Below are 15,225 nucleotides of genomic sequence, written 5' to 3' on the forward strand. Positions count from 1 at the left end.
ATGTTAGAACACGTGCATACCAACACATTTGTAGCATGTAAAAGCATGCTAATATAATAGGTCTGCCATAATTATAAGTAAACATTTCAATATTTCCTCTGAGGGCAAAAAACATACATATCAAATATAGACAATGAATAAAAGGAAATGTACAACACACCAGTAATTCTCTCATCTGTACTGTTATAAGTTAAAGGGGTATTCCAAGAATCAGCGTAATTCATTTACAAATGATACAAAATATAAGCAAATACGTACCATATTTTTTGGACTATAAGGCACATTTTTTAGCAAGGAAAAAATCTTGCTAAAAAGTGGCTGCATCTTATAGACCAAAGGTCAGAAGGATCCAGTACTGCCAGACCCTCCTGACCGCTGTAATGGAGATCGGATGATGCCCTGACCTCCAGCTTCATCCTTTCTCCCAGAGAGGAGAGGCTCTGTACAGCTCTTCCCTCTACCGAGTGTCCTACAGGACCTGCAATGATGTCAGCATCATGTGACTGATCACATGCTTCTTACAGCACCACATGTCTGATACTGCCATGCTGTGCTGGGACAGGGTAACGGGAAGGGGGGAAGGGTTCTGTGTGTGTGTAGTACTTCCCAGTGTGTTCCTGGCGGTGTATGTATTCATGTGTGAAGTACTTCCCAGTGTGTTCCTTATATGTGTATAGCAGAGCTGTATGTATTCATGTGTGAAGTACTTCCCAGTGTGTTCCTTATATGTGTATAGCAGAGCTGTATGTATTCATGTGTGAAGTACTTCCCAGTGTGTTCCTTATATGTGTATAGCAGAGCTGTGTGTATTCATGTTTATAGTACTTCCCAGAGTGTTCCTTATGTGTGTATAGTAGAGCTGTGTGTGTATTCATGTGTGTAGTACTTCCCAGTGTGTATTTATGTGTATAGTAGCGCCCGGTTAGTGTGTTTGCATAGTAGTGCACTGCTGTATGCAACAGTGGTGAGTGTTCCTATCTCTGTTTGTGTGTGTATAGCAGCGCTTCCTGTGTGTGTAAATGTATGGATGAAGCAGAGCTGTGTGTGTAAATGTATGGATAAAGCAGTGCTGTGTGTGTAAATGTATGGATGTAGCAGAGCTGTGTGTGCTGTGCTTTAGTGCAACCAACAGGGATATTTTAATTGATTTAAAATATTTTTCCTTTTTTGGAAGCCTTAATCTGGCGTGCGTCTTATAGTCCAAAAAATAAGGCAATTAGTTATTTAAAATGTTGCTCCCCTTAGCATAAAAATGCTGTTGACATACACTGGAAAAAAGAATTAAAATGCTACTGGCCCTTTAATCAGTCTGGTGATTTCCTCCGCGCGGAGAAGACACAGGACAGAAGATGGCCGCTGATCACATGTGCACATCACATGACCTGCACCTGCCTTGGCAGGTCATGTGATCATCAATACATTTGGCTGTAGTTGGTTGGTTGCAGCGCATCCAGTATGGCCGGTGTTGTGGTGATGTCCAGGGATGGCAGTTACACATCATTACTATGGTAACAGAGCGTGTTAGTGTTACATCATCACTGGGAGCAGATCATAAGAGGGAGAAGGAGTTACTGAGAACTAAAGGATCATGGGACTTAGTTTCTAGTGGCGGCCATCTTGGTGATAACTCTGCCTACTTTAGAGAAGCCATACAATTTTGTGAATCATAAAAACAAACTATGTAAGCGCCATTTTGCGACTAATGACATTGTGTTTTGTTACATTCATTTATTTATATCATCATGGGTTTTTGTATCAGACGTTCATGTTCCCGGAATAACCCTTTAAGTATTAACCGGGTTTACACTGCTCTTGCTGAGGCTGGTATAAAGAAGTGACAGTCACAGTTTAATATGTGCCAGTGATGTGCATGCGCTCAGGAACCCTATCTGTTCATAAACAAGCAGCGGCCTAAGGCTATATTCACACTGCCGTTGCCCGCCCGTACCGTACCGTAGTGGGCAACGGCAGTGTACGGGGAGAGGAGGAGGAGGTGAGCGCAGCTCACCCCGCCCCTCTCCATAGGAATTAATGGCGCACAGCGCCGTACTACGGATAAAGATAGGACAGGTCCTATCTTTTTCCGGGTACGGAACGGTACGGTGCCGCACGTGTGCGGCACCGTACCGCTCCCGTAGGGTGCCGTGTGCCCATTGCTGCCTATGGGGGACGTATATCGGCCGTATATACGTCCCCCATACGTCAGTGTGAATATAGCCTAACACTGCACATCTACATACAGTTGTCACATTTCCTTTCATTTTACATATTGACAAGTTGCATACTGCTCTAAGATTCTCACTTCTATAAATTGCAAACTCTATTGCTGGGTCTAAAAGCTTGCATTTCCAGGTCGATATCTTTGGGACAAGTAGCATACTGAGGTTTCTGAATTTCCATGCATCTCTTGCTGCTGTTTCTAGTTAGTAACTTTTACAAATGGGTACTTGAAAATAGATTTACAGAAAGGGAATCCAGATAATAAGATGATTTTCTGGAAATGTATGAGTGGGGTTTCAAGAAGGCAGGCCACCTACGGTATGTCTTACAGCCACTCCCTAAGTTCCATACAATAATCACAGTTGCAAATTTTAAAATTATAGGAATAGTTCTGAACAACATGTTTTAACCTAATTTCCTCATCCCAGAATGCCAAAAATTCCCCTCCCCAGTCTTGAATGCAATGTTATTACGAGCCAAAAAGGTAAAACCCCAAACTGTTAAGTAGATGCACAGATGTCAGTGTATCAAGGTCACAGTCACACCCAAACATTTTGAAATGACAGAATCGAACGGGCAAATCAAGTAAAATGGAGAAATATTTGAGGTGTGGATAAGCCTTGTAAGCATGGTAACACGTGTTGAAATCTTTCTATTAGAACAACATTCCATACAATTTTCGTTTTTTTTCTCTGGTTTTGCTCTGTAGGTCAGTGTGGTGGAAACTTTTCAGGTTAAGACCATTTCCACAATTTTATACTGGGAAATGTTTTTCATTAGTGTTTCATTGAGGGACATATATCTTTATATTGCTCTGGTTTTTTGGGGCTTTTTAGGTGCATTTATGCGACTATACCAGGGTCCAAAGAAGTTGGCCGGTGGGTGCATCTTTTGCAGAGATCCTAGATGTTTCTTTCCAAGACAGATGTATTCTTTGTTTTGCAAATCAAAAAACCTGCAAATCAGAGACAAAGAAAAAAATGACATGTATCACAACGGCAAATTTAGAAAGATGCATAGCACTGCTAAAGTATGGCGACTTCAGACAACTTTAAAAAGTTGCAAAAGAAAACAAATGTGCCCCATTGTATGTCAGATGTCTGGACAGATGTCCTGATCACTGATTCAAACACAAGTGTGAAAATGTTTCTTGTTTGACAAAACTGATGGCCTATACTTGTCTTCCAAACATAAAACATAATATTAAATACTGTTACGTCAGTCGCTGGGGAGCTGGCATCAGCAGATAACACAGTAAGCCCTGTGTACACCCTACTGCATCACCTGTCAGGTTGAGCCCTCCCCATGCAGAACAGGTGTTTGCTTCATAATAAAGCTAACATCCACAATTGGTGCTGGCACCTATCGTGGGTGTTGACCCGTTAAATGATGTCGACAAAACCATTTCTGGGGATTGGCTACAATGAGCTACAAGATAGACATATATGGCAATACAACCGTATTGCTTATATGGTAGGAAAGATCAGACCCTACGCAATGGGGTCTGTAAATACTGTACAGTAAATTTTAAAAGTAAAGATTAAACATTTTTTTAAAAACCTAAGAATTCAAATCACCCTCTTTTCCTAGAACTATATGACCCCATCCCAAAAGTCATAATCTATTAAAATATAAAATCGGTTATTCCTGGCGATGAACCCCCCAACAGAAAATTCCAGCCAAATGTCCTAATCAACACCTTTTCACCATTTTGCAAAGCATAACATTTTTTTATAAAAGTGATCCAAAGATTGTACTTGTCTTTATAATGTAGTCTGAAAAATGTATTCATGTCAGAATAGGGCTAAACTAAATAATTTTTTTTTAATGAACTGCATTACAAATGTACAGTACTATTATCATCTGCACTATATAATGTAAGCAATTTTCTTGAGCTCCTCCCGCTGTGGTGTTTGGCAGGAGCCAGCAGGTACAATATGTTAATTGTACTTTGCTCAGACAATTACAGCCTGGAGATAAATGATCCATTGTTGGGCCGTGGAGCGGTGGTTGGGGACTTCTGGTTTCATGCATCTATCTTATCCCCCTTCCTGTTGGTACACTCATTTTCTTATTTGTGTGAGAGATATCAGTTTTTATATAAGGCTTAGAAATGTGGAAAAGGGCAGCTTGTCCATAGCCCTGGTACACATGGGAACTAATTTATATATAGGTAAAAGCCTAAGTGGCATACAGTAAAAAAGCTACTTATTACAGTAAGAAAAATGTCAAATCCATCATGTATAAGGGGGTTGGCCACTTTATTTTATATTTGCGGTAATGCGTGGGGGGCACTATATTAGGTAACTTACCAATATACATCTATTAAATATTATCTGCTTTATTGATATGTAATGTAAAGCCCCTGGTTCAGAAACATATTTTAACTTGTCAGAAATTCCTGTCCATAAAATGACCAAATATGAATACTATTATAAGGTCCTGGAAGGGAGATTGAGGGAGATTGGTCATGGACAGTTAGAGATCACACAACGCTCTATCTCCGGGCATTGAAAAAATGTACAATTCTGAACCAGGGTCTTCACTTTACTATTAATAGATAGACTGAACTACTAATAGATGTATATTGGTAATAGCCTGCTGCCCATACATTACAATAAACATAATGTAAGTGGCGAACCCCTGTTTCCAAACCAATACACAACACAATGGGGCTCATTTACTAAGGGCCCTGCGGACCGCACTTTCGTCGGACATCCCGACGATTTTCATTTTGCGCTGCTGGAACAGGGATTTAAAAGGGGTTTTTGGCGCCAGCTTTCATGCGACAGAAATCAGGTGGGGGGGGGGGTGCCGGACGATCTGACGGATTCGGACAAACCGCGGAATTTAACTTAAAAATTGTGTCGCAAGCCAAGCACTTACATGCACCGGGAGGAAGATGGTGAACTACGGCGGACCTGAGCGGGGAATTGACAGATATACGCAATCGGGCGCACAATCTAAGTGAATCGCGGCACAGTGCATTCTGGACGGACAATGCACTTTCGGGAACTCCAAGGGACTGGGTAAGTAAATGTGCCCCAATAACTTCCATTTTAAATATCATGGTACAAATAATATGAAATACATAAACATTAGAAACGGCATCCAAGATGTGTTCCTGTTGTTTCTTCCAGTTTTGTTACATTTTGTTATGGTGCTGTGGCAACAAATGTAAGTAAATAATTCAAGGCATGTGGATGAATGCTTTTGTCAAACATGTGGAAGACAGATAGTATGGCTCATTATATAGCCAGCAAACATTACAATTTTGATGCCTAGCATTTTACAGACATGAATAGTTGTAGCAAGTTCTATGGAAAAGAAAACAGACTGTTCAGAAAACATGTCCCTTCATGGTCATGGATGACATGAGCAGAACGTAATGAAGGTCTCATATATCTTATATCATTCAGGAGCTATTTTTACCAGATTAATTTAGTGTGTAGCATTGCAGTACATACAGTATGCCACACATGGTGAATGCACCCATACAGTACATCCCCATGAGTTTTTTATTCTACATCACTGCCTGCAGAGTCGGATAAGTAGTTCAGTAATGGGAAACTTTATGCGGTCCACAAGAATAATAAATCTCTTTCTGTTTTACAATCTTTTATCCCTCTGCCTTTTTTGGTAAGAATCAATTCAACATCTGTAGTTAGTGAAAAGTGACTATTTTTAGAGCACATTATCAAACAGTTCTAAAAAAAATGGCCAATTTTTGAGGAGCTGCCAAGATGTATCTGGATCAGTCCTTTCCCCTGTAATATAGGCAGCGACTTTTCATTTCACATGCTCAGTTTAACCACAATAATATCCTAAATAGTCACTTTATTCACACATTGTGAGTAATAGAGTTGTGAAGTGTATAGCACTTCTATGTACAAAGCAAAGGATTCCTAGCCAGCAGAATGCAGTACAATTTACACCCTGTACTATCCTAGAAAAAGAATGGGATACTGGAAAATGTTTTCACGGAAACTTTTATGGGAATGCTTAGGAGACCTTGCCATGATTTCAAGTATTTTCCATGTGTGGATTTAAAATGATAGTTGGAGTGCTCAAAATTAATATAATAGGCTAACCCTTTCATTGCCATGGTGTTGATTAAATCTTAATACTGAATAATACTGTATAGTTTAGTTTGTGTGCCAAGTTTGCATTTTGGCTTGCATTTACCAACATTCTATGTATGTGAAATGTGGATATAGGGTAAGAATTGTCATATTGGACAAACCTCCTTCATATAGCATACCCTTTTTGGATTTCCACATACTCTTGATGAAAAAAATAAATGACAAAATTAAATAATTTTAAGTAGTAACTATGGCTTTTTTCTGCTTAACAGAAAATATTACTTAAAGAGGTCTCCTAATACTGAGGAGCTATCAGGGTAGGTCATCAGCATGTGAACCATAAGGGCCTTAACCCTGCACTGATCAACTGCCCCTGGGTTCCAGAACCTATATAGCGAACAGGCTTGAAGGAGAAAGCTTTGCCCATTGAATACCAGCTGTGCCAGGAAACTGCAGCTTAGCTCATTTTTCACTTCATTGGAGTTGAGTGCACTATTTCTGCAGTATCTCTATAGAACATGCTGTATAGGTTCCAAGGGAGCTAATCATTGTGGGGTACAGTGTTAAACCCCCTCACATACTGAGGATAAGGAATTAGTATAAATTCTGCATTCAGAGTTCTTTTAGGTATAGAGCTACATGCTGCAAACAGCATGCAAATGAGCAAGCCACAATGTACTAGGCAAACAGATTTATATTTGTTATGGTATTCATATTACAGACATAATGAAGTTAATTGCATAGTACTATTGACCATGGCCCAATCCTAACATGAAAGTAAACATTTTTTATCGTAGTATTTGAATAATGAACGAAGGCTGGTGTTGATAACCTCAATCTAACCTTATTCTGTAAGCCATAGAGCAGTGATGGCGAACGTTTTGGAGAAAGAGTGCCCAAGCTACAACCAAAACCCACATATATGTCGCAAAGTGCCAACATGACAATTTAAGCATTAACTTATTGATCCCTGCTGTATCACCGGTTTTAATTGTATTGGCGTCCTGAGTTCACCAATACAATAGAAAGATGATGGAGAAAATTGGATTGTAGCTTTTCTCCAGGGTCCCCTGAAGAGAAAGAATCAGGGAACCCAGAGCAGGAGCTCCAATGATAATCCATCTCTATCCACACCTTCTTGTTCCTCCTGTGGTTCTGGCAAGCCAAGGATGTTACTTTAAAATAGCGCTGAGCATGGCACGTCCTGGGCTGTATTGGACCACAGGAGAAAGCCTTGAGTCCTATCTGGCAAACTATGTGTTGGGGGTGAAGGCCTAGGTGCCTACAGAAAGGGCTCTGAGTGCCACCGCTGGCACCCGTGCCATAGGTTCGCCACCACTGCGATAGAGTAAATAGTGAAGAGGCACAACATTTACACTTATTATCCAAACAGGGGAAAAGCTATAAAATAGTGAGCCCCAAAGCAATCGACTAATAACTCTTTGTAATGACAAGACTAAAATTCAAGACCATTTTGTAGTCGATTTAATCCTGCAGATTGTTCATTGGTCTTTGTCTTAGACACACACTCAAACTGATGCAAATTTCCTAGGAAGTCAGTTAATCTAAGTAAGTAAGTAAGTTTTTGGAATATTGTAAGAAACCATTGTGGCCCTAGTAATCCCACAATAATACAGGGAGAATGTGTACACTCAATGGGGAACATCTATGCTGGTGTATAGTTCTACGCTGAGCCCTGTCTTGTGTTAAAATGTGCCATAACCTGCAAACGTTCAGTCATGATCATTTGCAGGCTATAATGAGAGACCACTGCGCCACCGGCCCGTGCCCTTCACGCCCCTGTACGTCCACTTGGCACAGAGACAGCATGAAGATGAAAATAATTGCAATTACTGGCAGTTCGCTAGTAATTGTGATTATTTCAGGACTTGTACTCCAAAAAGCTGTCATACAAGCCCTGATAAATCTCCCCCCAATGAACTTACATTCCCTTACCTGGACCTGTAGTCCAAAAACTTCATGCAATGTAAACAAACCCTAATGATGAAGACGTCCAAGTGGTCATTCCTTTAAAAACTGCTTACTCACATATTGGGGCAGATTTACTTACCTGGTCCATTCACGATCCAGTGGCGCGTTCTCTGCGCTGGAATCGGGTCCAGACGGGATTTATTAAGGTAGTTCCTCCGCCGTCCACCAGGTGGTACTGCTGCGCTGAAGAGCATCGGAACACACTGGAATACACTGAGCCGGGCCGAGTGAAGGTAAGTGCAATTTTCGCGACACATTTTTTTTTTTAAAAAAAACGGCGGTTTTTCCGAATCCGTCGGGTTTTCGTTCGGCTACGCCCCTGATTTCCGTTGCGTGCATGCCGGCACCGATGCGCCACAATCCGATCGTGTGCACCAAAATCCCGGGGCAATTCAGCGAAAATCGGCGCAAATCGGAAATATTTGGGTAACACGTCGGGAAAATGCGAATCGGGCCCTTAGTAAATGACCCCCATTGGGTTTTGTTCACTATTTCTCTTAATATGCTAATAAAACTTCCCATGTTTTATCAGCTCCTCATAAAATATATCTTTACATTCTCAGCCTTACAAAAAAACACCCCACAATGGACAATTCATCATTGCAGCCGTGCTGTTTAGGTGATGAAACATGTAATATGTCAGCCAGATGAGCCAAAGTTTGCATCTACTGTATATCAGAATTTTATTGAGGATGAAAACTTTGTGGCTCACAGCACCTTATTTCTTTTCTGGTGTTTCATGAGCCCTAGGGATGTGTCTGAGCTCAATGCGGCTGTCATCTAAGCCAAAACCAAGCAGAACAAACATTGGAACTGGGCCAGCAATAATCCTGCTCTCAGCCACCTCCTTCCCCTCCTTTCCTAGCTGTGCCTTTACACAATGCAGGATCTTCCTCCCTTAAATCATACCTCACTGAAATCTCAATCAGAGCTCCTGGCAACTGACGGACAGCATGTCTGGTGGCAAATACATAGATGAAGAGGTAGGACTGCTCAGCGCATAGGGAAATTGTCTAACTTCTTTAGCTTGGGAGTGAATGGGAACTATTCAAACAGACACTGTCTTTGTGAAACTCTTGAGATTTTTACATTAACATGTACCTGTCACACAATAAAAAGTATGAAATGTGCAGATTATCAGCACTTTGTGGGAAAAGCTTGAGGTGGTACTGCCCTGTGCTAGGTTGTTACCTCCTTGAAAATATATTTAAGTAATAACTTTGCTTGGGGGAGTAGTGAATGGAATGTAAGTTTGGCTCTCTTGACAGTAGTGGTTATTCTGCATGAATCCAACTTGGAATTCTTGTACTTATTGGTATAAAGAAAAGGAGTCTGGGTAAAACACTTGTTCTGCATAGGTGTAGTTATATACTCATAGTGACGGCAGCTATATTTGTATACTATGAGTAGACTCATGCTGTGTTAGTGGAAAAAAATGCTGAGTTTTCCGGAAAAAAGGAAATTACAGGGTTTCACTGGCAATGCTGTTCTTCATGTAACCCTTTAAAATTTTATAGGCGAAATATAGCATTTGTAACTCTCCCTTTTCCAAAGTTGGTATTGTGGTTGCTAAAATTCACTGGTAAACAAGAAAAGTTTGGAAAAATGTTAATTAAAGATTAGATTCAGTAAGGACAGTACATGGACATGCACTGGTATTGTATCACACTTGCTAGACTACTATCACACCAGAGGAGTATAAACCCTCACCTACCATTAATAGGGGAGGTTTTAATGCAGCTTTCCAATGCCTCAGGTTATTCATTTTCTGTGCTTGACTTAAAGGTACATGGTTATGCAGATACATAATGGATAGAAGAATATATAGATAGATAATCAAAGATTACATTGTCAATGGATATATATTTATATATTTTCTGTAATGACATGTTGCAAGCCATTGATGGCCAAGATAGCACAACAGGGGGGCCATAGATGCTAGCTCCTTGAGTTGTTAATACTTTAGTATCCCTGCACCCCTCTGTTATCAGTAAAGGAGTGGAGGTACCTACTGTATTAAGTCACTCTCCGTTACAGCCTATGAGGCATACAGAAATAACTGCATGTATTGGTAGCCACTATAATGGCGATGCGCGGTTACTTCATGCACATGGATTCACTGGATTTGTTCTGGTTGACTTTACCAAAATGCTGGTGCCATGATACTTGGTCTGACCAATGTATTCTTTAATGTAAAGATGATACAATGCTTATAGTCCACAACTTCAGGAGCTTTCTCTGCCTTCTTTAATAGCTACAAAAATTAGGGAGGAGCCAGGTGTCACACTTGGGGCACACAAGGGCTACATGTTGCATAGGGGTAGCCAGTTGTCCAATGTAACTGAAAGCTAATAGTAGTCACTGCAGTTTCCCCATAGGAACTAGGTTACAAAGGTAGAGGAAAAAATACATTTTAAATGGAGATTACTTGATGAAATGTATATTTCATGCACAGGGACTGGATATGTGCTGACTATGTTTTCATTGATTGTTTAGAAGATCAACAAGTACTTTTCTCTTTTTCCTGGATATAATAAAAATATAATACCCTAAAAACACAATAACCTATATGTATAGTACTTGTATGGTACCTTATACTATACATAAAAACACAGTCACAGAAATACAATATACATAAACCAAACATACTATACATAAACTATACCCAATACTATACATAAAAGCACATAGTCACCTAAAAGCTAATTTCGGAGGAAGTCTTGATGAAGAATCAATTTGTAAAATTAAGGAATAATGTCCAAAAAGACATTTCTGCGGGTGCTAATCATAATTTCAGGACAACTATTAGTTTAATTGTACAAAGAGTTCATATCTTATCTAAGAAATAAGATGCTTGGCAAAATTATCCCAAAAAGTTCTTACTCTTAATTTTTGGTTCAATTTCCTCTGACATTCCTCCCCCATTTTGGTGGGCCTATTGTACTTGTCTCATGTCTCATTTGCCCACTGAAAAGCAGTCCAGTCCCCTGATGGGTGATTCTAACCTTGATACTAGTACAATGCCGATACATAGACATTGAGAAGAAATTAGCACAACAATGACTGACGTCTGGCTGTTCGGGAAACTCATTTCTGTGATTTTATTGTTTCTTGTATTTCCCTTCCTACTTTACCAGTGGGACTGGTTTTCCTGTTGATGGGGCTGTGGATATTATGTTCTTTCTTCTCGCCCTGCTGATAACTATTTTGTGCTTATGCAACGTTTCTTGAAGGAATTCTAAATTTCCAGTATAAGAAAGTGCTACATTAAATATGACTCTGTAGGTTACAAGAGGAATGTGCTTAGAAAATTGCTGGTGTCAGGTAATCTGTCAAGACCTTTGCACTTAAATACCAATATTTCACCTGGACATATGGAACAATTTTGCATAGTATAACTTTGTAAATCATAGAAAGCAATAGATCAGTGATGGCGAACCTTTTTAGCGGCCGAGTGCCCAAACTGCAACCCAAAAACCCCCTCATTTATTGTGAGGTGCCAACCAAAAATTAAATCCGTAACTTATTGCTCCCTGTTCTTCAACAACTTTCAATCATATTGGCCTCCTAAGGACACTATTTGCATCATTTAGCTTCTTTCCACTGTCCCTCTGTACACAGAGAATCGTAAGGCCAGCAGGAGGTCTCCAAAGATAATTCGGCTCTGTCTACTCATTCTCCCTCTTCCTACAGTCCCAAGTAGTGAAATAATTATCACTTTAATATAACACTGAAAGCAGCATCTTTTAAGTTGCTTGAGACTGCAGGAATCAGTCCTGTGTCCTGTCTTTGAGTCTGGTTTGGTGTGCTGGGGCGATGGCCCGGGTGCCCACAGAAAGGGCTCTGAGTGCCGCCTCTGGTACCCGTGCTATAGGTTCACCACCACTGCAATAGATCATTCAAAGTATTGAAATTCATTTGCATTTGATAGATTTGCCCACAGATTTTCTATTGGGAACCCAGGGCAAAATTATTCTTTTAAAACTAGTCTTAATCTGGTTAGGACACAAATTTTCTTATGAAGAGCCCAGGTTAAATATGGCTACGTGAACACTTCAATTGTATTAAATGTATTATATATGTATTAAATGTGTGGAACTTGGACTGCCACTGATTTTCAGTGGTTGTCAAGGATTTCTAGAAAGTAAGCTGAAGGCAGAGAATGTAGAATGAAACAATAACTTTTACTGGTAAATCCACAGAAGTCCCGTCATTTATTTCCTAAAGGAAATCTACCATAAAAATTAAGCATGACAAGCCAGGAACGCTTAACCACAGATCCAGCCACCGTGACTGTGGTAATCTTCTTAGATTTGTTATCCATGGTTTCATCCTTTTAAAATCAACTTTTAAAATGATGGTAATAAGTGTTATTGGTGGTCTTACTAGAGCTCCTCCGTGTTGCAGCTTCACAGGCTGTTAGACTGTCTCACCCATCCTCCTAAGCTACCTCAACACTTCCGGCCTCCTTCTGCCTGAAGTAATCTTACTGAAGCAGAGGAAGTTTCAGCACACAGTGGGAGAGGGGTAGTGCTCACTGCACACTGTAAGAGCCTGTGAATCTGCAGCATAAAGGGGATCTGGTAACACCCCCAGTAGCCCTTCAGGTACCTGCATAATTTTAAAAGCTGATTTTAGAAGAAAGGAGGCCATGGATAACATAAGAATGTGTGAAAAGAAATATGTTGAATTGTCTTTGTAAGCACAGCCTCTAAATAATAAATATGGAGTATGGAGTCCCCTTCACAATGCTTAGTTATAGTGTTGCTAGGAAGAAACCTTAGAACCCATTTTTATTAAAACTATACAAAAGATCTCAGCTCTCATTGTATCAATATTTTTCACAATACCCTGATTCACAGTTCTTTGCTTTCGGCACTACCATGTTCCTTAAAGGGGTATTCTCATTTCAGCCAATTATTGTTATTATTTGCATTATGAAAACTTATACATTTTTCCAATGTACTTTCTGTATCAATTCCTCATGGTTTTCCAGATCTCTGCATAGGAAGCTTCTATGTTTACTTCCAGGGGACAGAAATCTGACCATGGTCACACAGGTGCACGGCTCATTAGTATTATAGAGCAGTGATTGGGAACCTTTTAGAGACCGAGTGCCCAAACTACAACCAAAATCCACTTATTTACTACAAAATGCCAACATGGCATTTCAAGCAGTAACTTATTGCTAACTGTTCTTCAACAACTTTCAATTGTATTGGCTCTCCTGAGGCCACCAATAGAGTTGAAAGAGCGTGGACAAATTCAGACCATCATTATTGTACCGTCTCTCCAGGAAGAATGGTGGGTCCAGCAGGAGGACCTCCAAAGACAATGCAGTTCTGTCCACTGACCACCTCACTTTTCCCACAGTTCAAACAGCCAATGAAATGTCGCTTTAAAATAGCTCTGAGAGCAGCATCTTTTAAGTTGCTTGGGACTGCAGGAGGATTTGGTGGATTTGGTCCTGTTTGGTGAAATTGGGACAATGGCCTGAGTACCCACAGAAAGGGCTCAGAGTGCCACCTCTGGTACCTGTGCCATAGGTTAGCCACCACTGTTATAGAGAGTAATCAGAGTGTGTGTTATAACACGCCGTGCACCTGTGTGACCAGCATCAGATTTCTGTTTACTAAAAACAAACAACAAAGCTTTCTATAGAATGACAGCAAGCAGAGATCTAGAAAACCATGAGGAATTGATAGAGAATGTATATTGGAAAATTGTATAACTTTTCATTATACAAACAATAATATTTATTTGCGGAAGTGGGAATACCCCTTTAAGCCTCTGCACCTCTTGGTGTTGTGCTGACATCACAACCTAAGGTCTTGTCCATGCTACAGTCAATCATTGACTGTAATGCACTGCCAATAATGAAACTTACTATGACAGTCAAAGGTATAGCAAGGCTACAACTATAACTGTAATGTTCCAATTGGTTCCTGTTGTGAATTTTTTTCACATTTTGTTAACAATATTGTGTGCTGATAATAAGTGATGCATTGTATTTTATATAATGGCCTCTTTCTGGTAATTGTCACTTTTATCTTTTATAAAGCAATGTCAGAAAGAACTGAAGAGGGTGGCTGCCAATGGTGGATAGTATAATCTGCCAAGAATTTCATACTTGTGAAAACATGAAAAGGGGATCTAAGGCCTGCTAAATAATAAAACATTTACAGAGAAAAGACATAGCCTGTAAACATTGTGTTATTAGGAAGCACAAAAGACATAGGCTTTAAATGAAACACTTTTTTCAAAAAAAATAGCAAAGAATGACCCAGATATATTAAATTTGCTGCAACAAATTTTTGTCCGACACTTTAGAAAAATGTGCACCAGTTAGTGTTTAATGGGAGTTTGCGACACATTTATTACAGCAATTCCACAGAATTGTGTCTCACATTGTATATAAAAGGTGCACCAAAAAAAGTGCACACTTCCAGAGGGGTGCAGGGTGGGCCAGATAACTGAAGACCCCGCGTCTGTATTCAATAATCTGCAGCACCCTGCACATTTGTGAGGCAAACTGTATTAAGGGAGCCTCACATTTTATATGCTCATAGACTGAAAGCTCTTGCGAGCAGGGCCCTCACTCCTCACTCGTTGTGGTTCCTCTTCTGTCTTCTCCGCCATGCTCCAGTCCCTGCAGCTCCTCCTCTGTCTTCTGTAACAGCCGCCAGAGACGCGGCCATGTGCTTTGCCGGCTGGCGCATACTATGACGTCATCAGCACCTGCATCATAGTGTGCACTGGCAGAGAGTGGGGACTGTAGCATCACGGAGAAGACAGAAGAGGAAGCTGTGCCGAGCATCGGGGAGCCGGGCTGAACATCGGGACCACCCGAAGGTGAGAATGTAAAGGAGGCTGGCTGTATACTAAAGGGGGCTGGCTGGCTATATACTAAGGGGACTGACTGTATACTACT

At 40.4% G+C, this 15,225-nt stretch overlaps 1 protein-coding gene across 1 annotated transcript in view; it reads left to right on the forward strand.

Moving 5' to 3' along the window:
* The first annotated feature begins 9,140 nt into the window (after positions 1-9,140).
* Positions 9,141-15,225, forward strand: part of CAV1 (caveolin 1) — a 29,687-nt gene continuing 23,602 nt past the window's right edge. Inside the window, exon 1 of the mRNA XM_072146952.1 lies at positions 9,141-9,277. Coding sequence (XP_072003053.1) covers positions 9,248-9,277 — 30 coding nt within the window. The 5' untranslated portion in view covers positions 9,141-9,247. The remainder of the gene's footprint in view (positions 9,278-15,225) is intronic.

This window comes from Engystomops pustulosus, chromosome 4 (assembly GCF_040894005.1).
Source record: "Engystomops pustulosus chromosome 4, aEngPut4.maternal, whole genome shotgun sequence".
In the NCBI taxonomy this organism is placed as follows: Eukaryota; Metazoa; Chordata; class Amphibia; order Anura; family Leptodactylidae; genus Engystomops; species Engystomops pustulosus.